The sequence below is a fragment of the Petaurus breviceps genome, unplaced genomic scaffold (assembly GCF_028583685.1).
Source record: "Petaurus breviceps papuanus isolate PSGF00001 unplaced genomic scaffold, PetGlider_PUasm1.0 229, whole genome shotgun sequence".
In the NCBI taxonomy this organism is placed as follows: Eukaryota; Metazoa; Chordata; class Mammalia; order Diprotodontia; family Petauridae; genus Petaurus; species Petaurus breviceps.
Genome location: NW_027185903.1, coordinates 2785601 through 2797972, shown reverse-complemented (window position 1 = coordinate 2797972; position 12372 = coordinate 2785601). Strand labels below are relative to the sequence as shown.

The following is a 12372-nucleotide window of genomic DNA, read 5'->3' as shown; positions in this document are numbered from 1 at the left end:
TCCAGTGTTGAGAAGACCTGGAGATCGAATCCCAGGCTCAGACACTTAGCACCCACCCAGAAACACCTGGCCGTGTAACCTTGAGCAAGTTACTTAACCCCAATTGCTTAGGGGCGGCCAGGTGGCTCAGCAAGTAAGAGCACCAGCTTCAGTGTCGGGATGACCTGGATCAAATCCGGGCTCAGATACTCAGCACCACACCCAGAAATAACTGGCCGTGTAACCTTGAGAAAGTTACTTAACCCCGATTGCTTAAAAAAAAAAAAGACAATCTATTTTCTTTACCTTTATAGAGATGGGAAACAGAGGCGTCCTTGAACCTCATCTTGCCATATAACCTGGAAGATTTCAGTCAGCTTTTGCAGGAACAATGAAATTCCCCCCACCCCATTGAAAATCTCAGCTAGAACAGAATCAGCATCAGGTGTTTGGCCACACAAAAGAAGCCTAATGGCACTCAAAACCTCTTCTTCAGTTGGAACATCAGTTAGGGAGGGAGTGACTTGATTGATAATGGCCTGTTGAGAACACTACGCAAGTATTCAGCCCATCTCTCTAGGATCATGTCCTTATCATTAATCAATGTGGCTCCAATCAGTACTGAGTATTTAAGATCTTTGGCCCATAAATCGCCTTCTGGGTATCTAAAAGCACTTTGGATTGTTACTATCAGCATAAAACTGAATTTCATCTGCCTTCTTATTGAGTCAAGAATCCTGCATCCCTGGAAGTTTTGCTTGTACTTTAACTTTTGAGAGAATTAAATGCCCTCTTAGAGATGGATGAAATATCCTGCTGGTAAACCCTGTGGAGTCTTCATTTTTCATTTAGCAGCTTCTGAATTTCCCCATCATTTTTTTCACACCAGTCTTGCTGTTTGTGAGTTTTCTGACCCAGATGAGCAAATGTAGTGCTATACACCAAATCTCTGAAAGCCGCCCACTCCTTTTCTGCTCCACTGTTGCCAACCGTGTATTGGCTCAACTTCCCTTCTCAGAGAAGAGCTCTAATCTGACATTAATTCTTCTGGTAGTCATTTTTCCTTGGGACTGCTGCTTTTGATGAATACAAATATTAAGCTAGGAGAGGATAAGTCTAGCAGTCTACACCACACATTGTCTTACTCTCACATCCTGTCTCTTCACCTTACAATCACACTCTATTAAATGCCAATGTTTGCTGCAAGAAAAATACACAAAATTTTATTGCATTTAGGTAAATGGAAGAAAATGTTAGTGATGAGGTCATGAGAAGCACAAGTCTTCAGTAGTAGGTGACCATTGTTTTTCTGTTTCCAATTCTTTTCCTCCCTAGGACTCTGTGCCATATCTGGTCTGAACCTACTCTAGCATTAAAGCTTCCTAGAATTATGAGATCGTCTTCTTTTGACACAATGATGATAAAGAGTCTCCAGGTCTTCATAAATTTTTATTTGACCTCATCAGGGTTCATCATGGTGGGAGCATATACACTGATGATGGTAGTGTGGTGTTTTCCTACAAGTGACTATCACAGTGTCATGAGTATGTCATTCACTCCTTTTGGTGGGCATACACACTTGTGGACTAGATTAGTTTTGATTGCAAAACCTATGCCAGCTTCATGGAGCTCCCCTTCACTGCAGCCACTCCAGAAAAAAGTGTATCCATCTCCAACTTCAGTAAGCTGGCCTTCATTTGCCAGTCTTATTTTATTCAGGGCTGCTACCTGGATGTAATACCTGCTGATCCTCATGCAATAAGAGAGCTGTTTGTCTTTCAGGTCTACTGGATTTTGTTATCTATAAGTGTGTGCACATTCCATGTACCACTGGTGAGTGGAGACATCTTTGCAGAAGTTTTTGTACATTTTTTGGTGTTTCTACCATGGTAATCAGGTCAGGGTTGGGTAAGCAGACAATTTTTAGGGCACCTTTTCTAGCCACTTCCTCACACCAGGAGGTGAGCAGAGCGATCCTTAAAAGGCTGCTCAGATACCCAAGTGGCTGCTGAATCCCACTGCTGCTTCCAGTAAGAAGACAACCGTATGGCCTCAGATGCCTATATGCAGATTTGTGACTATAGCTCCCAGCATACCTGCACCTGGTGCTTTGTCACTTGCCTGTAGCCACAGGATTCTGAGATAGGTAAAATGGTATGGGTGATGTCTTTTGATTTATTGGAATTTGGATTTAAGCGAGGAAGAGTTGAACAAAGTCGGCCTGACTCTTTTCCAGTTATCACAGTCCAGTGGCAGGACAGAATCAATATAACTGGTGATGGTGCAAGATGCAGTGGGTGACCTTGGCATCTTCAACGTCTAACCAAGCTCTAAGAGCTCCACAGCACCTGTCTCAGCTGCCTTTGTGGCCACTGAACAAATTGTTCTCATCTGCCCATTCCATGGAAGGGGGGAGGGTTTAGACAGCCCACTAACTCCAGGCCAGCATCTCCTTATTCCTGACAGTCAATAACCTACTGGTCCATCTTCCTATCACAAGCCTCTCCCCACTCCAATCCATCTTTCAATCAGTCACAAAAGTGATATTCCTACAGCACAGATCTGACCAAGTCACCCACCCCCCAGTTAACAAACTCAAGTGACTCCCTTCAAAAACAAATATAAAATCCTTCGTAACTTAGTTACCTCCTACTTATGCGAGCTTTTTTTTATTATCACTACCAACCTCCCTCCCCCCCGCCCCCGGTGTTTTGGGATCCAGTGACACTGGCCTCTCCTTATTACTGCTTGAACCAGACAAACAAGTCTTTCCAGCTCTCATTTCTGGGGATATTCACTGGTTATCTCCTATGCCTGAAATGCTAAATGTGCTCATCTTTACCTCTTGGCTTTTTTTGAAGTCCCAGCTAAAATCTCACCTTCTACAGGTTGTGTTCTCTATCTAACTGAATCTAGCACCTCTCTTCTGTTGATTATTTTCTATTTATCCTGTATATAGCTTATCTGTACATATTTGTTTAGGGCAATTAGGTGGCACCATGGATAGAGTGCTGGGTCTAGAATAGATAAGACTCATCTTCCTGAGTTCAAATCTAGCTAGATACTTACTAGCTGTGTGATCTTAGGCAGATCACTTAATCCTGTCTGCCTCAGGTTCCTCATCTATAAAATATGCTGGAAAAGCAAATGGCAAACTACTCCAATAGCTTTGCCAAGAAAATCCCAAATGGGGTCAAGAGGAGTTGGACATGACTGAAACAAGTGAATGATATTAGTCTGCATGTTGTCTTCTTTGCTAGACTGTGAGCTCTTTAAGGGCAGGGACGTCTGCTTTTCTCTGTATTCCTGGAACTTAACAACAATGCCTGGTACCATTGTAGGTGCTTAATAAATGCTTCCTGACTGAATAATTGCTTATTGATGGTGGCTGATTCCAAGTATCTGAAGGGCTATCAAGTAGAAGAAAGACTGAACTTGTTCAATTTGGCCCCAGAAAACAGACCAAGAACAACAGGTAGAAGCTGTAAGAGTACAAATTTCATTTCAGATTTATTTATGGAAAAACTTCTTAATATTTTATTCATAAATGGAATGGATTCTTTTTTCAGGTATGGTTGGACTAGATGTTCTATGTCTATGGATAAATATGCCATGGGGAAGGTGCTGTCTGAGTAGGGTTTTGAAAGAAAGATAGAATTTAAAGAAAAAGTAAGACATTATAAATTTTGGGAGAATGAACAAAGGTATAGACAGGTCATTTATATGATCTAACAAAAGAGCAGTATGTGGGACAGTGATAAAACAGAAAGAAACAAAGGGTTTATTGTGAAGTAATAAGAAATTGATAAGCAGATGATGATATGCATTGGATGTCAGTTTAAAGAATATGGAATCTGTCTGAAAGGCAGTAGGGAAAGTTCCAATTAAATCAATATTTTAGTTCAATTCTGCCAACACTGATTAAGCAAACAGCTACAGGGCACAGTGCTGTTAAGTGCCAGGTGAAACACAGAGTTTAGATAATACTTGGCCTGTGCCCTCCTGGTGCTTACTGGTTAGTAAGGGATATAACACATACACATATAATTATAATCCAACTAGTCATATCTTACAACAAAAATATTTTAAAAGGAGAAAAAAAGGAGTCAGTAAAACCAAATAACACAGTGATGGTATAGAATTTCTGCCTCTGCAATGAAGTGAAGGAGAGAGGTGCATTTTTCTAATTCTTCTCCAGAACTGAGCTTGGTCATTATAATTATGTATCATTCAGTTTCATTTTATTCTTTTCACATTGTTGTAGTCATTGTGTATGTCATGTTTTCCTAGTTCTGCCCATTTCACTGCGCATCAATTCACAGAAGTTTTGTTATATTTCTCTGAATGGCTGGACCACTTCACGGCTCTACCAAGGGGATGTTAGCATGCCTGTCTTCCCTCAGCCCTTCCAACATGAATAATATTTTATCTTTTGTCCACTTCAATAATTTGCTATGTGTGAGGTTAAAAGTCAGAATAGTTCTGATCTGTATTTCTATTGTGACTTCTCTTTTTAATTTTCATATATCTCTTTATCTACCTGCTCATTGCTTACAAACACGCTCAACTGTCCAAAAAATTCTTAACTTGGTAATACCATCCCCCCCTTTCCCTTTTTTTCTCACCCCCTCACAGCCAAATTTCTAGAAAGAACTGTCTACATTGATTGTTTTTGGTTTCTCATCTTACTTCTACTCTTGCAATCTGGCTTCAAACCTTATCACTTAGTTACACTGTGTAGCAGAAAGGGCATTGGAATTAGCGTCAGAGGACCAGAGTTTTAAATATAGATTTTGTCATTTTACTATCTTTATGACCGTGGACAAATCACTCAATCTTGCTGGATCTCCAAATGAGAGGTCTGGGTTAGCTGCTGTTCGAGGTCCCTTTCAGCACTATAATTCTGTGAAACTGTTCTCTCCAAGGTCACCAGTGATTTAATTAATCTAGTGGCTCTTTCTACAGTATGGGATGCTAAGAATTACCCTCTCTCCCTAGGATACTCTCTCCTCTCTGTGTTTTCATGACAGAGCTCTCTCTCCTGGGTCTCTCTCTACTACTTGACCCTCCTTCTCAATATTCTTTGCAGGATTATTATCCATGTAACACCCCACCAAATGTGGGTATATCCAAGGGTTCTTTTTTCTTTATATTTTTAGATTTCATAGGCTCTCACAGGTTTGGTTATCACATAGATAATGTCCATATCCATACATTCAAACCTCTATCACCAATGACCAATTTGGACCCTTCAACCTGGATGTCTATACATATTTCAAATTCAACAAGTCGAAATAGAGAGAGCTAATTTTCTTTTCCTGTAAACCCTTCCCCTCCTTCTTAATGTTTCCATTTCCATCAAGGACACTACCATCCTTCCAGTCACCTAGGTTAGCAATTTCCGTGGCATCCTCCACTCTTCCCTCTACCTCATCCCCATTATCCAATCAGTTGCCAAGTCTTGTTGATTGTATTTCTACAATATTTCTTGTATTTGTTCCTTTCTCTCTACCACTCTAGTTGAGATTCTCATTATCTCTCATCTGGACTAATCCTAATTAGTCTTCCTTATTCCAGTCTCTGCCTTTTTCAATCTCTTTCACATATCCCTAAAGCAGGTCTGATTATTGTCTAGCACAGTGCCTGACATAATATACTTTTGAAAGAATAAATGAAATTGAGCCTCTTGGAGTTATGTCCTGGGTATCTGCTCAGTGCCTGTCTTGGTCACTGGTAAAGACTGAGCCAGTCTGAACATACCTTATGAAGATTACCCAAGCTTTAGCTCTTCCCTAATCCTGTGTTCTCTCCTATCCCCTACCTGGCTGGAACTATTGGTGGAGTTTTACAGTTTATAGTTCATTATGAAGCACCTATGCCAAGTGCTGAGGGGTAGGAGATCCAAAGAATTTAAGGCTACAGTCCCTCCCTTTAAGACCTTATAACCTAGATGAGTTCCATTAAAAATTCCTATTGACTTGCCTAATGATAGAACTAGTGAGTTATTCTGAGGGTAAGCATGTGACTCACCAACAATGCCTTGAAATGCTAGAAAAAGTAAAGAGTGATATGTCAGCTCTTCCCTACAGAAGCCACATCAGGCACTTTATAACCTAAGTCCTGTCAAAAGCCCATTTCTACCAGAGCTGAGGACATCTAGGTGGCACAGTGAATAGAATACTGGGCCTACAGTAAGGAAGACTCATCTTTCTGAGTTCAAATCTAGCCTCAGACACTTACTAGCTGTGTGATCCTGAGCAAATCACTTAACCCTGTCTGCTTCAAGTTTCCTCATCTATAAAATGAGCTGGAGAAAGATACAGTAAACCACTCCAGTATCTGACTAGAAAACCCTAAATGGGGTCACAGAGAGTTGGACATTACTAAAAAATTACTTAACAACAAAACCACAGCTGAGGCTACAACTCTGACCTTAACCCTCCCCCCCATCCTGTAATATTAGCTCCTCCTCCTTCTCATTATTTTCAGGAATGAAAAGACATGAAGAGAACATCACAAGGAACTGCTTAGTTCCTTGACAAATAACAGTGGATCCCACTTACATTTTTGTTTTTCTGAAACAACGTTCTGGCTTCATTTATAATGTACTGCTTTTCTCTGAGAGTGTCCTCCATCTGCCCTGAGGCTGCACGCCATCTCCTTGTGATCCTGAAAATCCTGCGGTAGAGACTCAGAACTTCTTGTCGTGTTGCTGTTGTCATCTTTGGAACCACCAAAACAGAAAAGGAAAATTCTGCGTAAAAATTCCATTTGATAGTAGGCAGCCAGGTAGATGAACATTTTTCACAAGCTCTTTAATTATTCCATAAATAATTGCTCTTTCTAAGTAGATTTGCATGGTAAAGTTACCCAGAATTTGAGAATCAAGAACATCAGTTACCTCTCCACCATTTTTACTTTATTTTTAGCCTATAAAATGGCAAGAGGTTGCTCAATGATAGCCTATTTTCCACATTGGAAACCTAAACTCCTTTGGGAAACAGATGGTTTGAGAGTCACATCTGTATTCCATAATACATAAAACCCCTCCTTTAACTTGAATACTTATGGCCTTGGGTGTTCTGGATAACTGAATTTTCCTGTTAAAAGTTAACCTTTTAAGAATAAGAACTCTTTTAAAAAGTTTTTCTTAACATTACTTTTTTATCCTAATAATTACCAAACACAAATGAATTTTACTTTAATGATTGAGGCTTCTCCAGGTTATCTTTAACATTAATTTTTCTCTTTAAATACTTTGTATATAGGATATTGGTATGAAAGTGTATTGACCTAAGGAGTTAGGCCACATCAGAACCTTTAATTTTAGGGGGCAGAAGAGGAAGAGATGGCTGGTTGGGCAAAATTTCTTTGGGTTTTTGTTCTCAGCATCTGTTTCTGTATCCACAAAGAATTCTGTAAAAAAAAACATTCTGATTATTAGAGGATTCCAGTTAATAAAGGTTTTACTAAACTAGATCTCCTTTAACAGATGCACACTTCATTATATCAAATAACAGGGACACAGTAAATGAGCTGCAGGTCTAGGGATAGCACTTATGACACCTACCTCTAAGTCCCTCCTGTTCTCTCCAAGCCTCCCTAAACAGGATCATCAGGATTGTGAAGTAGACTGATCACTGCTGTTAGGAAACATGACCCATTCTTAACACATGAAGAGGCTTAATACCTGGAAATCAGATACCTGGGATGGTACTGAGTTTACAAGAATTTGTTTATCAAAGAAAACATATTTGAGCTGAAAATCCCAACTCCATATACACATTCTTTTTTTTTTTTTGCCTTTTTGGAGGACAATTGGGGTTAATTAACTTGCCCAAGGTTACATGGTTTGTGTGTGTGTGTGTGTGTGTGTGTGGGTGTGGGTGTTAAGTGTCTAAGGCCAGAACCGAACTCGGGTCCTCCTGACCCCAGGGGGCCAGCGCTTTACTCACTGCACCACCCAGCTGCCCCCGATACACACATTCTTAATTCAAAGGATACTTGTAAAGAATTTCATCTTAAAGAGACTCTCTCATCCTAGGCAGACCTTCAAGAATTAGGCTCTGTATAGATCCTGACTACAGTGACCATTCTAGAGTTGTAAAATTTCCCATGCTGAATAAACCATGCTTAACCAGTTAAATTAGACATTTTAAAACTGTTTTGTACTGTAAATAGGCAAACATCCTGCTACATAATTCCCTCACAAAATCTCTAAAATTCCATGATATTCTAAGCAACAAAATACTTAAGATGATTGGGGAGGGGGAAAGGGGAGAGATGGGAATTCCAAGAGGCAACTTTACAGTTTGTGGTCCCACAACTGCAAATCAAATCCAGAAAAGATGATGTCACTTTTTTCCCCCTGGTAAAGAAACTGGTTTCTCAGTTTCTGGCTCTCCCAAACCTCCAAGGTTTCATATGAAAAGGTGTGAGTCAGTTCATGTGAAATACAGGGAGTGTGTAACTGACTTCTCTAAGAGATTGCTTCATTTCCCTGTGATTAAACAACAAAACTTCCCTAACAGCATGACACACAAGCATGGAAGTGAGAAAGTCTGGTTGGATGAAAGAGAGTTAAACTTCACCAAATACCTAAGGTGCTAATAGCAATACTAACAGATGGTATGTAGAGCTATTTTAAAAGTCCCTTATAAAGATTCAGTGATACAATCCCCCTCCACTTATATGTGTATATATGCATGTATGTGTGCGTGTATGAATGTATGTATATGATTACAAAGGAAAGCAGACCATGAGAGAACATGCTCAGTCCTAAGTCAAAAGGCTCACTGGTAATACTAAGTAAAGTTCAATCCCTATTTTATGGCCTTACCATAAGTTCAGACTTAGCATTCACCCAATTATTTTGAAAAAAGCTCACATCCCAAGAGCACAAGCAACTAAAGAATACGTATTAACTATCCTTACCAAACCCATGAAAGGGAGCTCTGGTGTACTGGATCAAGAGCTGACCTCAGAGCCAGGAACACTAGGGTTCAAGTCCCATTTCTGACTCTACTGGCTTGTGATTCTAGGCAAACTCCAGAACTTCTCAGTGCTCTGGGCAACTTTTAAGAAGATGCCAACCTATATTGGTAAAGGTAGGGATACCTACATAAACTTTGCAGATAGTAAACCAATAGCCTGCTTACTCAGTCCCACAGAATGAGTCTATAAGAGAGCCAGGATTACAAGCCATGAATGCTGACTCCAATCCTCATGTCCTAATCACATGCTCCTTCCTCTGTCATTTCAGAAAGTAAGCAACAGAAACTCAAAAGCACTGGATAGCATCTTTACAACAGCAAAAATCATCATTGTCCCTTTAGCTGTTTGTTGAGTTTGGAATACGTCTGAAATATTCACAGGAAAAGTATAAGCAGCTATCATATATATTGTTTCTCATATCACAAATATCACAACGTCCCACCTCACTCAATTCATCAAAAAGGTCCCATCTTGCTTTTGTGAAGTCCTAAGGACTGCTATAGTATCCATGACCATTATGCTCACATTCTAATATGTTTATTTCAAAATTTACAAAATGACAAGCTTGTGCACAAAATTTATTTTCTCTTACTATCCTTGTTCCCAACTTACAGGCCAGTGGTTACAAATATTCTGTTAGGTGTCCAACTCATTACGTAACTGGAGAACTTATCTGTTGGTAGGTCAATAAATATGCCTTGTACCACTATCATAGAAAGCAGACAGTGTCCCAAGACTCTTAATGTAGTTTTAGGTTACCAAAACGTAAAAGACTGCACTAAAACTTTTGAGGCATTCTTTATAGATGTAATTGTGATGAACACAATACAAATTAATTCCTGAATTCAAAGTAACTTATTGTCATTAAAGATCTCAGTCAATGGATACTAATCATAAAACCAATTTTTTGGTTTTGGTTTTAGTCCTCATGGGGTGGCTAGGTAGCACAGTGAGTAGAGCACCGGCCCTGAAGTCAGGAGGAACCGAGTTCAAATCCGAGCTCAGACACTTAACACTTACTAGCCATGTGATCTCGGGCAAGTCACTTAACCCCAATTGCCCTGCCCTCCCCCCTCCAAAGATAAAAGGGTTCTCACTCAAAAAGTTTGGAACTACTATTTTACCAATTATCTCTTGGGTAGTAACTAGTTTCATATTTTTATCACACTTACACACAGTAAGGCAGGCTCTCATCAAGTCTCTTCTGGATTACTGCAATAATCTAATTGGCTTCCCTACCTTAAGGATCTTGCCTCTTCTATCCATCCTCCACACAGGTTCCAAAAGCACAGGTCTAACCATGTCATTTCCTCACTCAGTAAACTCCCATGACTCCCTCTTGCTTAAGAATTAAATACATACCCCATTCACAACCTGGCTCCTATCTCCCTCTGCATACTTATCATACCTTACTCTTTTTGATGTTTCCTGTATATAATATTTCATCTCCCATCCTAATGTTTTTGCACTATCTACCATGCTTAGAATGCACACATGCCCACCAAATTACCTTGTATATATTTTGTATATGTCAACAAAGTCAAGCCAACAAGTCAACAACTTGCTGTGTGCCAGGCACCATACTAAGTGCTGGAAATATGGCAGAGTAGACAACATTGGAGTTAGGAGTGCATCCTGGAGAAGAATGAATATATGGATGGTTGATCCATTGAATGGTGTGTCACCTGAGAAAATTTCATCTTTATCTATCACCATCACCTAACACAATGCTTGGCATAACCATACTCTATTACATCCGCATGCTATAACTTGTACACAAACCAATACCCAACTGATGGGCACTGCCTTCCCCTTCTCCATTCCTGCTTAGTTTCTGAGGTTTTGGTTTTTACCACTACAAAAAGAGCTAATATAAATATATTTTTGTACAAAAAAGAACTTTTCTTCTTTATCTCTTTGGGGGTAGAGGCCTAATGATGATACATCTAGGTCAAAGTGCATGCACATTAACTTTTGGACATTGTTCCAAACTGCTTTCCAGAATGGCTGAACCATTTCACAGCTTCACCAACACTGAGTCTATTGTATGCCTATTTAACTGCAGCCCCTCTGACACTGTCATTTTCTTCTTTTGTCATCTCTGTCAATTTGATGAATGTGAAATCAAACTTCAGAGTGACTTTGATGTGCATTTCTTATTTGTGATTTGGAGCATCAAAAAAAATTACTATAGATAGCTTGTTTCTTCCCTTGAGAACCTCCTTTTCATATCACTGGAGAAATATTCTTATGGAAACAGCATTTCTTATATGGCCAATAATACTTCTTGAACTTCTGTAAAATCAGACATACAAATACCTAATATTTAATCTAAGCTTGTGGAATCAGTATGACTCTGTTACTGAAACTCCACCAATATAATAAACATTGATTCAGTACCTAGAGGAACAAGTCAAGAATGTCATAGAAAATAAATTATTTTTAAAAAGTGGGAAGGAAGGGGGGGGGCTAGCAATACCAGATTTCAAACCATATTACAAAGCAGAAGACATCAAAACTACTCAGTAAAAAAAAAAATAGAAAAGTGGATCAGTGAAACAGCTTGGGTACACAAGATCTAGAAGCAAATGAACACAGTTGCATAGTGTCCAATAAACCCAAGATCCCAAATCCCAGGGTGATAAGAACACAATGTTCAGCAAAAACTGGAAAACTGCCTTGCAGAAATTAGGTTTAAACCAACATCTCACAGCACGTACCACAAATAAGCCAAAAAGGTCGCACCATAAAAAAATATGAGTAGCTAGAGCTACTCTAATTTTTTTACGGCGTGACCTTTTTGGTCTAGGTTATGCATCTACATATATATGTATATATATATATATATATATATATATATATATATATATATGAGAGAGAGAGAAGAGTTGTTGACCAAACAAAGGATACAGAGGATTACAAGACATAAAACGGAAAATTTAGATTACATCAAATTGAAAAACTTTTCCATGAACAAAATCAGTACAATCAGAATCAGAAAACAGTTAACTGGGAAAACTTTTTGCAGTAAGATTTTCTGACAAAGGTCTAATATCCATGATAAAAAGAGAATTGCTATATTGGTATATCTATAACAAATATATGTTGATATGATATATATCAGTTTTCTATATATCATGAACATCAAGTCTATATATCTACATCAATAATAAGAACAAGAGTGATTCTCTAATAGATAAAATGTTCAAATCCAAGCTATCAAGTCATATGAAAAAAATTTCCTAATCACCAGTATGAGATGCAAATTTAAAAAAACTCTCATGTTCCAACTCATATTCATCAGATTGGCAAAGATGACATAGAAGTCTTTCCAGGTCTTTCTAAAAAATGTTTTTTCATTTCGTATAGCACAAGAATATTCTACTACCTTCACATACC

General features: G+C 38.9%; 1 protein-coding gene across 10 annotated transcripts in view; it reads right to left on the bottom strand.

The window, feature by feature from the left end:
- LYRM1 (LYR motif containing 1) overlaps positions 1 to 12372 on the bottom strand; it is a 31923-nt gene that overhangs the window by 12646 nt on the left and 6905 nt on the right. For 3 of the 10 annotated variants that reach the window (XM_069096091.1, XM_069096083.1, XM_069096089.1), the window contains exon 2: positions 6543 to 6701. The exons of 1 other annotated variant lie outside the window; for it this stretch is intronic. In XM_069096091.1, the coding sequence (XP_068952192.1) occupies positions 6543 to 6701 (159 nt within the window). Of the gene's footprint in view, positions 1 to 6542; positions 6702 to 7272; positions 7396 to 7549; positions 7624 to 12372 lie in introns of those variants that run through there. 6 more of the 10 variants (XM_069096082.1, XM_069096087.1, XM_069096084.1 and 3 more) reach the window with 5 other exon arrangements.